This window comes from Malaclemys terrapin, chromosome 3, assembly GCF_027887155.1.
Source record: "Malaclemys terrapin pileata isolate rMalTer1 chromosome 3, rMalTer1.hap1, whole genome shotgun sequence".
Classification (NCBI taxonomy): Eukaryota; Metazoa; Chordata; order Testudines; family Emydidae; genus Malaclemys; species Malaclemys terrapin.
Genome location: NC_071507.1, coordinates 140755495 through 140768447, shown reverse-complemented (window position 1 = coordinate 140768447; position 12953 = coordinate 140755495). Strand labels below are relative to the sequence as shown.

The following is a 12953-nucleotide window of genomic DNA, read 5'->3' as shown; positions in this document are numbered from 1 at the left end:
GATTCTTCAGGACCTGAAGATGGGCTCTATGTAGCTCGAAAGCTTTTCTCATTCACCAACAGAAGTTCATCCAATAAATGATACTACCTCTCACACCTTGTCTCTCTAATATCCTGGAACCAACACAACTACAACAACAGTTCAGCATTGTTAGATAAAACTGAAGTTTGTGCAAAAGTAAAGAAGGGTTTTGTAAATGGAGAAAATGGTACTCCAGAAGGAATAGACAGATTAAAGCCACATGCCATATTCAGAGTGACTCTAATTCCCAAATCCCAGCCAAGGAGAGCTGAATGCTCCCTTAGCAATTGACATTGCTATAGCTAGATTAACAGAGGGAAAACCCAGATTCAGAACTAAGCTACTGTCTTTAGCACAACATTAATAAACCTAAATTCAATAAATTTACCTTTCTTGCAGCGTGGATGTCAAAAAATGGTTTGTTTCGAACACTGAATGGTTCCTGTGCTTTGTCAATAAGACCATTCTTCATCTTTTCATGCCGTGGAAATATAATCTCTTTTTCTATACATGCTAGTCGAATGTTAAAATCACATTCTCCAACTGGCTGTCCCTGCCAAGTTAGACAAAAAATAATATAAAAAACCTAAATGTTTATCAAATTATGATTAAACTGAAGTTTGCCTTACAAAATATTTATAAACAAAATATTTACAAATATACACATACAATGAATATCATCAAAACATAACAAAATATACATATTCCTGTCAAATTTCCCAGCTTGCACATATTTCTCTAGGGCTGAAGAGGTCTGATGCCCTATTTATCCAATGATAGCTTATTTTTTTTTTAAAAATGTCCTGCTAAACTTGTGTGTTCAAGAACTAAGAGAGCAAGTAATCTAAAATTGATGATTTCATAAGCATAGAATTGTGTAAGATAACCATAACAGTATTTTAATATAGTGCTGTTTTACTAATATTATTTAGTCCACTTTGTTCATAATTTTTAATGACAACTAGCTGACAATATAACTTGCAAAGCTAACTCAAGCCCTTGCTTCACGTGTATTACAAACAGCTTTCGTACCAAGAATTAGAGATTAGCATTTTTGTTATAGAAAATGAAGTTTAACACAGTTGTAGATTAGAAAATCTGAAAAAAACAAAACAAAAACAAAACCCTAGTATTACGTAAGGACAGCAAAAATTAGTAGAATAGATTATTGCTCAGTCATAAAAGGTACTAAAGTTCTTGTTTAATTCTCAGGTGTTAAACTGTGACCTTTCAAGAGCTGAAAGAAATAATTCATTTTATATCCTTCTTTACTCATTTGGTGTAATATATCAGATAAGCAAGGCAATTAAAAAAACCACACATCTGGAAATGATCATAATGTGGTTGGTTATATTTAGAGTACTAGCAAGTGGCAACTTACTGTAGCTGTCATTAACTGAATAGGAATAGATTATGCAGAAATGTAATGCTAATTTTAGAAATGTTAATTTCAATCAAATGTGTCAATTTTATAGCAATACAAGTCATATAGTTCATGCTTTAGCATTATGTCCAGAGTCTAAAATATTTGAGACTTATTTTGCCAAGCCCATACCTCACTCTGCTTCTTCCTCCTTCACATTAAAAAATAATGCACATTTTTTCACAAATTACCTCTACAAAATTTTCTTCATGCAGTGAACAAGGCACAAAAATTTGACCGTAAACTATGAAAGCTTTGAAAAGTTATAAGAAATGAAAATAGGAAACTAGAATAGGATAGGAATAGGAAACTAGGACAGAAAATATCATGTTGTCTTTATATAACTCTATAGTACGCCCACATCTTGAATACTGTGTGCAGATGTGGTCGCCCCATCTCAAAAAAGATATACTGGAATTGGAAAAGGGCAACAAAAATTATTCGGGATATGGAACGTCTTCTGTATGAGGAGAGATTAATAAGACAGACTTTTCAGCTTAGAAAAGAGATGACTAAGGGGAGATATGACTGAGGTCTATAAAATCATGACTGGTGTTGAGAAAGTAGATAAGGAAGTGTTGTTTACTACTTCTCATAACACAAGAACTAGGGGTCACCAAATGAAATTAATAGACAGCAGGTTTAAAACAAATGAAAGGAAGTATTTCCTCACACAATGCACAGTCAACTTGTGGAACTCCTTACCAGAGGATGTTGTGAAGGCCAAGACCATAACAGGGTTCAAAAAAGAACTAGATAAATTCATGGATGATAGGTCCATCAATGGCTATTAGCCAGGATGGGCAGAAATGGTGTCCCCAGACTTTGTTTGCTAGAAGCTGGGAATGAGCAACAGGGGATGGATCACTTGATGATTACCTGTTCTGTTAATTCCCTCTGGAGCATCTGGCACTGGCCACTGTCGGAAGACAGGATACTGGGCTAAATGGACCTTTGGTCTGACCCAGTAGGGCCATTCTTATGTTCTTAGAATAGCAACATTTATTCTTTTTTAAAAAAAGGACAATCAGAAGGGGCCGCCTTTGTGATCAGTAGAAGTATCACCCAATTCCTAAATCAAAAGGCAGATATAGGAGCAGAAGGAGAACCTAAACTATTAAAGAGGGAAAGATTAATAACCATTTCTCAACAAAAATATTAGAGGGATGGTACAGCATCAACATGAAAGGAGCATTTCTCATTTTTCTGATTATTTTTTCCATTTTAAATGAAGGCCTAGTTGAATTAATGAATAGTTAGGGTAGGGAAAATTCTAGAAGCAAGAGTGAGCAAAACTCTCATTGTTCACTTCATTTAAGTCACAGCATAGCTGTGAGATCTAATTTTAGGTACTGACACTCGAAAAAGCTACCACTCCATTGTTCATTCAAGCCAGTCTGTGTGGAGCATACATGAAAACACATCTACATAATGACTGACCTTGTCCACTCAGAGGAAATTTAATGGTTAACTAAACACAGACACAGATTTATTTTCTATTTACAATTTGGGAAAGTACAGGGCATCACCACCTTGATCTTTGCAACAAGTTACGGAAGAAAAGACCTGATTCTCAAGGAGTCTTTTCAACTTCAAAATATGTAACCAGAAAAGTTGAAGTTCACTACCCCATTATTCTGCTACTTTTCCTAAAACCACTTCCCCGCGCACTCATCTCTTATAACATCTTCAAAACCTAGGTCTAATATTTTAAATCTTTTATCCTGAAAAAAACTGGAAATTGTGTTCACACAATTATTTTACAGTTAATCATTTAAAAGGGTTTTACTGTAGTGGCATAAATTGATTTGAAGCCATTAGTAGCTAGCAATTTCAATTCTTTTAACTGATTCCATATGAAATCTTCTAATCACCTTATTCTCTCTGCCTTAAAGAATCCTTTCCCTTCTCACACCTACTCTGAAGTAATTATCGCCCACTGTTCTGACACTCAAATTTTTATTTCAAAGCTAGTTACAGTATATTACCACTGGTTTCCTTGGGTAAAGGTCAAAGCTAGACTGATGTAAGAGTCTGTGGCTCAGAAATCATAGGAAATAGCTTGGAAATAATTCATCAACCACCCAAGTAAAAAAATTGGGATGGGTTTCACTCTTTCAAAGCATCCACTTTTAGAAAGGAACAGAAATTTAGCATAATTCTGAATTTAAATCAAGGACATATTGAATTCAAGTAGTGTTGGGAGGGCTTTTCTTTGTTATTAGCAGTTAACTATGATTAGCAAGTGTTGCTAAAGAATGAAATACAAAGCACTAGAGAGAAATAAAAGACAGACTTGTCCCGTCCCAGACTGATCTTAAGTCTCCAAATGATAACACCCAATTTAAAAAAGAAGACCCCAGCTTTTAGCAAAAAATAGTAAGAGGTAACATAGGCTGTAATAAATAACTTGGGAGGAAAAACTAAAAATTGGAGATTGTTTAAATTCCCTCTTACAGTGAGAGAGAGATATTTTAAAACTGTTTTCCAAAAACATATAATGTGTTTTAGAATCCATTCTGGACATTTAACACTTGACATGTCTCATTAGACATGTATCAGATTTTTTTTTTTTTTAATACCTATAAATATCTGAGTACCTAAACTGACTTCAGGATTTTGCAAGTTCTGATAATTTGTGAAGGGAGATTGTTATTGGGTCAGTGCTGCTTGATGATATGGCATTTTAGCTGTGTGTTAACATGTTAATTAACAAGGTTTTAAATTCTAGTGCAGACACTACACACGTTTTGTTCCATGAAGCAAATGTTTGTTGTAATAGTGTATTTTAGTCTTAAACACAACTAGCAAGAAACATTTGTGTCTATCTACACTAGCATTGGCAATTGTGTTAGCATGGGTTAATTAATGTGTATTAAACCATGAGTAAAAATTCAAGTTGAGACATGCCCCCAGAGAAAAAAAGAAGGCTGCTGAATTAACACCTCTTTCTATCTAAGCTTTACTAACATGGTGTAACTCTGTATAATTGTCCTGGGAGATCACAACACAAGGTGCTATGGTTGTAATCCATAGTACTTTTGTTAACACTGTTTTGTTTTTAATACAACCCCTAATCCCCATCAAGGAGAAAAAATTAACTAACCCAGTTCTTCAGGTAGGAAGTGGGGAGGCTGAAAGTTGCTATCCATTAAGCCAAACAGATGAATGAATGACACATGTGATGGAGACTGTAACTTTATTAATTATACCTCAGAAAGGGACATTATACTTCCTCCCCACACACGCACCCCTTTCTCACATGAGCCATTTACTGGTTCCAGTGAGGGTTACAGGGCTTCAATCAGAAACCAAACAGTAACTCAGAGTGGACCATCCCCGATCTACCCCATGGACTCAGCTCTGTTGTGAAACCTCTCTCCTTCCCTCCCCCAAGTAAAAGGGGGTGTGATGACAGAGGCCACCAGATGGTGGAAAGCAGCGAGTGCATCAGTCTGCGAAGACATCAGGTTCCTCCCTGCTTACGAGTGCTAAGTCCAACTGCAAAATGCCATATCTCATTTACCTCTGGGAGCTGGCCCTTTTAGCCTTTACCCATTCTGGACACCAGATAAGAGAGAGACCAGCAACTAATATGGGTACACCCCACACCCACCATGCCTGGTACCCATCTCCTGCCTGACCCAACCCCTGGTCAAGGAGCCAAACACCAGCCCCAGCATTTGACAGATGCACTCCATCATACCTAAAATAACTCAGGACCATTGTATCAGATATGCCTGTGTTATCACAGTCCACTCCAAACTCCATAATTATCCTGGCTACCTCATGGCTCACATTTTTTCACATCCTGTCAACATGGGCTGGCTCAGTGGTCCCACCCACCAAATTCATCTTGGGAACATCTCAAACCAAACCAACTGAGCACAAGGCCATAACTGCAGAATCAGCTCCACATCCCTCTGTATCCTAATCCTTAAATTTAATCCAGTGCAGTCCCCAAAAATCATTTTTTGCCCTGTTGAATAAGCAGGACATCAGGTGAGTACAGCTCAGCCATCACTGCATGCAGCAGGGATATGAGCTGGCCCCAGCTCCATATCATCAAAGGCAAGGGGCACCAGCTTTGAAGCTCAGTTGTGATACACTTTCTGACATGGCTGCCTGCTTGTGGGTTCAATGCACAACAAAATGCCCCCAGATACAAACATCAACCCTCTCTCCCAATGTCTCCATCTCAAGCAGGGATTTGCACCCTGTGTTCATCAGCTGAGTTTCCCTCTCTGGCACATAGAACCTGTTCCTCACCTTGGAACCCTGAACCACGACTTGGTATAAGAGGTGCTCTTGCAATTGTGGGTGGCCAGAGACTGCTTAGGCAGTAGGATCTGTGTACCCATCTGCCAGCCTGTGGGTATAAAATAGATATACTGCTCCATCTAAGAAGTGGGACTCCCATGAGAGCTTGGCTGGGTCTCACTTGCTATCCCAGCCGCCCAGTCCCCATCACCCCTTCTATACGGCCCTGTTCCCCATGCCACAGAAGCAGCAGCTCCTCCTCTCTCCCCCTTAACTGCAGCCATCTGGCTCTGACTTCTGCCACCCTGTCTACAGGGGCTGTGGAGACCACACAGGTCCCTACAGGGTGGCTATGTTCCACCTAGTAGTGTGCCCCATTCCTCCCTAATGGGGACACAATTACACAACCAACCAGAACAGCAGGGAAGATGGGGAAGAAACTTTCAGACATGGAAGCTCCCTGTATCATTGCCCCACTACTGGAGCAAGCTGCCACTATTGCTGCTAGGGAGGAAGAGGGGGGAGGGTCAGTCCCAGCCCAAGACCTGGCATGTGTGGAGAAGGTGACCCCTCTGAATCAAAGTTCCCCAGAATCTAAAATCCTTCCAACCCTTTGTTACTACTTGCCCAACATGTGCTGACTCTTTTCCCATGCCTCCTCCGGTGTTGTCCAATGTTTTCTTACTCCAGATATGGCTAAACAGGAACTGCTTCTTTGCAGCTAACTGGAGAATAAAAGGCTTTTGAAAAACCCAGGCTACCTTAAATTAGCTGCCAGGTGCCCCTCCCTTGCCTATCAGCTGGCCCAACCCCCCTTGCCCAGCCAATGGCTAAGCAGAGAACCAAAGGAGGGGAGTGTGGGGGAAAAAATCTCCTTCTGCCATGCATTTTGGACTTCTCGCCTTCCCTGCTGTCCAGTCACAGACTGTCCCCTGCTAAAAATAGTGAAAGGGTATTTGGTCATGTCTGAGCCTATAGTTTAAATAGCGCAAACTATATCCAAACAAAGCAAATTTTATAGATATGTTAAATCAAAATGTATGCCCCACCGGTCCACTTTGAATCTTCTGGGTGGAAAATTATGCAAAAAAATATTTTAATAAAATGTAGGATTTCAGGACTTGTAGACAAACAGTCACGGTAAAGGAGAAAAAAATTCACTAGCCCAATAGGGATTCTTCAGGTAGGAAGTGGGAAGGCTGAAAATTGCTGTTTATTTTGTCATGCCTGAGCCTACGTTGTCCAACTATAGCATAGACATTTTCTTATGGATAAATGTGCAGATGGCAAAAGTGTGGTATTTGAATTATAAATCCCACAAGCACAGTGTTTTTAATGGAAACGCTATCACAGTGCTGCCAGGCTCTACTTCAATAAAGCACTCTAAGTCTGTGTAACCAGTAAATATTTAGCTTGGTCTGGGATGGACTAAGAATCTCTCTCTTTTTTTTTTTTTAAATTTGGTCTGGAAATAAACTGCCAGCAGAACATATTCCTTTTTATTCCCAAAATCAGTACCTTAAATAATATGAATAATTCAGTACATACTATATACACCCACACAAAATATGCATACAAGCACCGCACATGCCTTGATTTACTGAACCATAACAGAACATATGCCACAACTGCCTTAACAACTTTAATGATTCTAGAACAAGACTATGATATAAACATAGGCTAAAATGTCAGCCTGTGGTAACATTATTACTGACAATTCAAAGCACACACAGCTGACATCTGCATTTCCAAAGAGAAATCCCTTCATGCCTCTCCATTTTCAGAGGGACCTGCAGCCTAATACCTTGAATTCTATACTAATGGACTAATATATATTTCTCTTGACAGTGGAATTATGATTGTGGATATAAATTTTAAATCTTTATTTATTTAAGATAGCTTCATGAATATATGTATTTAAATAAAGTTAATTAATGTGAGGGTGTCTTTTGCCCCCTAAATAAGGTCTATAACATTTCAACAACTTGGTAGTTGAATAATGCATCTTAATTTCTGTATTTTTCTTTTACAAGAATGGAAAGTAAAATATTTATGGAAATGAAAAATGCCGTAAAACTTAGAACATTAAGGTTTTTCATTTCTAAAAATGAGACAAATGGCAAGACTGCCATTAGAATGACAACACATTTTAAGATGAACATTTTCTAACCTTTAGCACTGAATCACTCAACACAGAGACAAGCTAATGGCAAAAAGCCTAAAGCATTTAAAATGTTTTATATACTTTATCTGTGGTACCAGGAAGCTACAGAACATGAGATACTGTTGCTTGAGATAAGAACTCGAACTAATGTGGCATGAGAATTTATTCAATATTTATACAGTGTGCATTCATATCACAGAATACTACTGTGAATTCTCCCACCTTCAGAAACAGTTTGGGGGGACTCAAAACAAAAACCCCTGTTTACATATTTGCATATTACAAATATTTATACTCAAGAAATAAGTTCAGCAATAACTTTCATTTTAAAAGCAATTAACATTCAAAATGACTCCAAATACATAAATTTGGTGTTTTACAAATTGGATGTGTTGGACTCATTCTGTGGAATGGGCAAAATTCCATTTTTAATTATCTTAAAACAATGCATTTTCCATCAAACTACCCCAGGCCTCCCACTGATGTCAGTAGGAGGTTTGCACAAACATCAAAGGTAGAATGAGCCTTTTACATACAAATTAATCAGCCACAGACACAAAATGTAGTTATCATTGAAATCAGACTATTTGTAAAGTAAAATACTAAACATAAGGCTGGCAGCATCTGGACCTTCCTTATCACTATTTATTTGCTAAGCCCATTAATTGTTCCAAACTGCATCACATGGTATGGACATATCCTCACCTACGAGTACAGCCATTTTGGTTGATCGTTTCTCCTTCTTTCCCTATCCTCCTTTCAATGTTTCTCCTTCTTTCTTCATTGCCCTCATCACAGCAACTCTCAATGAAATACCTATTGTTGCCATTAGGCTATGGAGTTATTATCCCTAATTAGATGAATGAGAGCTGGGGAGTTCCCGCCTCTCCGAACCATAGTTACTTTCAGGCTGTTTGCAGACTCTGGAAGATGCTGCATCGGTTCATCTTCAGTTCATTTATAGCATGTCACAGGCACTTATTTTTTAATAAAAGCATCAATTCTGCAGAACCTGTACATCATGAAGGCCACATAAATATGTCAACCAGGTGCGGGATTTGATATTAATCAAGACCAAATAATGGAACAAAACAGCTCGACATTATAAATTACCTATTATATGGCTACCTTCCAAATTCAGTTATGAGATCTTAATTTACACAATTACTATTGGTTTGTAAGAACCACCTTAGCAAGGGAGCAGCACATTTCACAAATTAATTAGGATAGACGGAAAAAAAAAAGTGTCTACTTGTAACAAGTATTTTTCTTAAGGAATTCTTTTTAAAACAAATTATAACATACTGAGCTTTTGGGGGTAAGGTTTGTATCATCTATGTATTTGAATGATACTTAGCATATTGTGGCAGCTACTGGCTTATAAATAATAATAATATAACAATAAGTCAATGATAACACATTCTTTTTTAAAAAAAAAGCTGTTTGAGTTTTGCTCACTTTTCTTTTTTTCTGATTTATGTCCTTTGTTAAGAGGGAAACATTGTAAAGCTCACCTCCCATCCCCCACCAGTCCTACACCAGACTATAAGGGTTGCCCCTCTGCGTGCATGCACACACACACTCATTCACTCACTGTGCAAGAGAAGCATCTGCAGCTGTTCAGAGTCTCTGGGAATGGAGCAGAAGAGACCATGAGGCCCTGCCCTCACCTTAGCAAACACTATGCTGACATTTGTAGACACTTCTGATCTAGACACTTGGGACCGCTGAGTGCAACTTCTGATTAGCGAGATACATCATGAGAGAATTAAAAAAAAAAAAAAGTAGCACTCTAACATTCAGTCCAAGATATAGGAACAGAGAACAAGGAGGCAGAATGTGGGGAAAGTGAAGACTGTATGAGAGGACAGGGCTGGATTAAGGGCAGACACAGAGGGAGCGGATAAAGGAAAAGAAGGAAAGGAAAAAAAAGTATCATATATACTCGTTCATTAGCCCGTTCATTTATAAGCCAACCTCCTAAGATGGTTAGGTAAAAATAGTAATAACTGTATGACCCTTTCATAAGCCGACCCTATTTTTCAGGGGTTGGCACACTTTGGCTCCCAGCTGTCAGGGTAAGCCGCTGGTGGATTAGGACGTTTTGTTTACTTGGGGCGTCTGCAGGCATAGAGCTCCTCAGCTCTCTTTGGCCACGGTTCGCTGTTCCCAGCCAATAGGAGCTGTGGGAAGTGCATGCCTGCAGACATTCCAGGTAAACAAAACAACAATGTATTAGATATTCAATTCAATGATTCCATAGAGTTTAAAATCATCAAATTTTAGTGTAGACCCGTTTATAAGCTGACCCCCACTCCTTGATGCTTCACTTTTTTCCCAAAAATATTTGGCTTATGAACGAGTATATACGGTAATTAAACTAATAAGACAAGCCAAAATTCATCTTATTCATTTTGCTTTTATACCATATCCCTTTCAGCATCCTCCATCTATGACTGCAAGCTCTTAAGAGCAAGGACCTATCTTATTCTGAAGTACCTAGCCCACTTTTGCATGCATAATTAATGTTTTTCTTTTTTAGAATGTATGCAGAGTTATAATAAATAATGCTGAGAAAAAATTCGGAAGGAATATAAAACCTCATGCTTTGATGCTTAAGCCAATCTCTCTAAATATTAGGAATTTGGATGTACTAGAACAGGGGTGGCCAACCTGCGGCTCCGGAGCCACATGCGGCTCTTCAGAAGTTAATATGCGGCTCCGGGTATAGGCACCGACTCCAGGGCTGGAGCTACAGGCGCCAACTTTCCAATGTGCCAGGGTGGGTCCTCACTGCTCAACCCCTGGCTCTGCCACAGGCCCTGCCCCCGCTCCATCCCTTCCTGCCCCCTCCCCTGAGCCTGCTGTGCCCTCGCTCCCCACCCCACCCCAGGCCTCCTGCATGCCATGAAACAGCGATGGAGGGGGAGGCGCTGATCGGCAGGGCTGGTTGGGGTGGGAGACTCTGAGAGCAGAGGGGGAGTGCTGATGGGGGTCTGCTGACGTATTACTGTGGGTCTTTGGAAATGTACATTGGTAAATTCTGGCTCCTTCTCAGGCTCAGGTTGGCCACCCCTGACTAGAAGGAACTGCCTACTGCAGTCTTTCTTGCACCTTCCACTGAAGAATCTGGTGCTGGCCACTATTAAAGGCAGAATATTGGACTAGATGGGTCACAGGTCTGATGCAGTATGGCAATTCCTATGATCCTACATAGAAAGTGAATGCTGCTAAACATACTAAAAGAAAACATTACTAATCTATTTAGCTAGATACCAGAATGACAAGTAATATCTCATAGGACAAGGGAGACAATTCTTAAATTTAAACAGACCTCTTCCATTTTTTTAAAAGCTAAAAATGTTATAAAGGCAGTGAAAAGGTAGACTATAATCAAGTTCCAGAGAAAACATTAAAGTGCACTGCAAGTGTAGTTACCATGCTGCCCACTACTTCCAATATGTACATAAACATGTGTGACATAGGGCCAGAAAGGGTTAAGCAAATTGCAGACTAATTGACCGAGCTTCAACCTTTAGAGACATATTGATAGATAATGTTTACATATATATTGGTAGAATGTAATCAAACAGTTCCTGTCTATTGCTGTATTCTGTTAATCCAGAGATCAAAATAAGATATTCACATTTAAATGAACTGTAAATATAGTGATATCACTGTCTTGATTTCTCTTTGAAGTATACAGTAAATCACCTACAAATGGTGGGCGCTAGGCACTTCTCTTATGTTAATAGGGTTACCATATGTCCGGATTTTCCCGGACATGTCTGGCTTTTTGAGCCTCAAATCCCCGTCCAGGGGGAAATCCCAAAAAGCCGGACATGTCCGAGAAAATAGGGAGGGAGGGCCCGGCGGTGCAGGGCCGGGGGCCAGTGCGGTGCTTGGCCGGAGCCGGGACCGGGGGCACGGGCACTTGGTTGGGGCCAGAGCGGTGCTCAGCCGGAGCCAGGTGCACGGGCACTTGGCCGGGGCCCCAGGGCCCGAGCCGGGCGGGAGACGCCAGGGCTAGAGCCTCTTGGCCTGGGCCAACCGGCCACCGAAGGGAGCTGCTCAGCCAGGGGGGCCGGACTTAGCCGCGCCGCACCCCGCCCCAGCCTACCTGCTGCCTCCCTATTTCAGGCTTCCTGAGAACATTTGATTTGCGGGAAGCAGGGGGCGGAGCGTTCAGGGGAGGGGGGCAGAGTTGGGGCGGGGCTGGGGCAGGGAAGGGGTGGAGTTGGGGCGGGGCCGGGGCCCCATGGAGTGTCCTTTTTAAAAATTAAAATATGGTAACCCTAATGTTAATCCATGTAGCTAATTACCAACAATGTTTAGGAAATAGAACGTTACTTCAAAAGCCTATTGTTCACCAAGGACAACTGCCAAGAGGATGCAAAAAATCTCTATAAAAACTCTTGGGACCTGATCCTATCATCTCAGATCTGCTTAAGTTCCATTCTGAGGACGTTCAAGTCCTAAGACTGAGATCTCCAGTCCCATCTGGACTGCCCTGATATTGAGTATTTGAACATTGGGACTGCACCTATAGACTAATTCTAAAAAGACTCTGCTATGAAACTGATCTCAGAACTCTATTCATATCTGTATGTATAATGATCTTTTAACCAATATTCTCTCACTTTTCTTTTTTAATAAATTTTAGTTTAGTTGTTAAGAAATGGCTATAAGTGTGTATTTGGGCAAGATCTGAAATATTCATTAACTTGGTGGGTAATGTGTCCGAATGTAAATGGCCTCGGGCACGGTGAGGACCTTGTTCAGACTGTCTCTAGACTGGGAGAACATCGAGGTTAGCCTGAGCTGAATGGGCCGCATCCTGAGTCTGGTGTGATGTACCACGTACGTACACGCTGACATGTGACCTAGGAGTAGGAGAGGGTAGGTCGGGCGGATCTCTGATGCAGACTGATTAGTTGTTCCCGGGTGTCCCATCAAAAAAGACGGTTACTCACCGTTGTAACTGTTGTTCTTCGAGATGTGTTGCTCATATCCATTCCATTAGGTGTGTGCGCGCCGCGTGCACGATCGTCGGAAGATTTTCTACCCTAGCAACACCGGCGGGTC

The 12953-nt window shown here is 40.4% G+C and overlaps 1 protein-coding gene across 2 annotated transcripts in view; it reads right to left on the bottom strand.

Annotated features, from left to right (window-relative positions):
* Positions 1 to 12953, bottom strand: part of RNGTT (RNA guanylyltransferase and 5'-phosphatase) — a 416529-nt gene that overhangs the window by 201695 nt on the left and 201881 nt on the right. For both annotated transcript variants that reach the window (XM_054023811.1, XM_054023812.1), the window contains exon 11: positions 410 to 574. In XM_054023811.1, coding sequence (XP_053879786.1) covers positions 410 to 574 — 165 coding nt within the window. The remainder of the gene's footprint in view (positions 1 to 409; positions 575 to 12953) is intronic.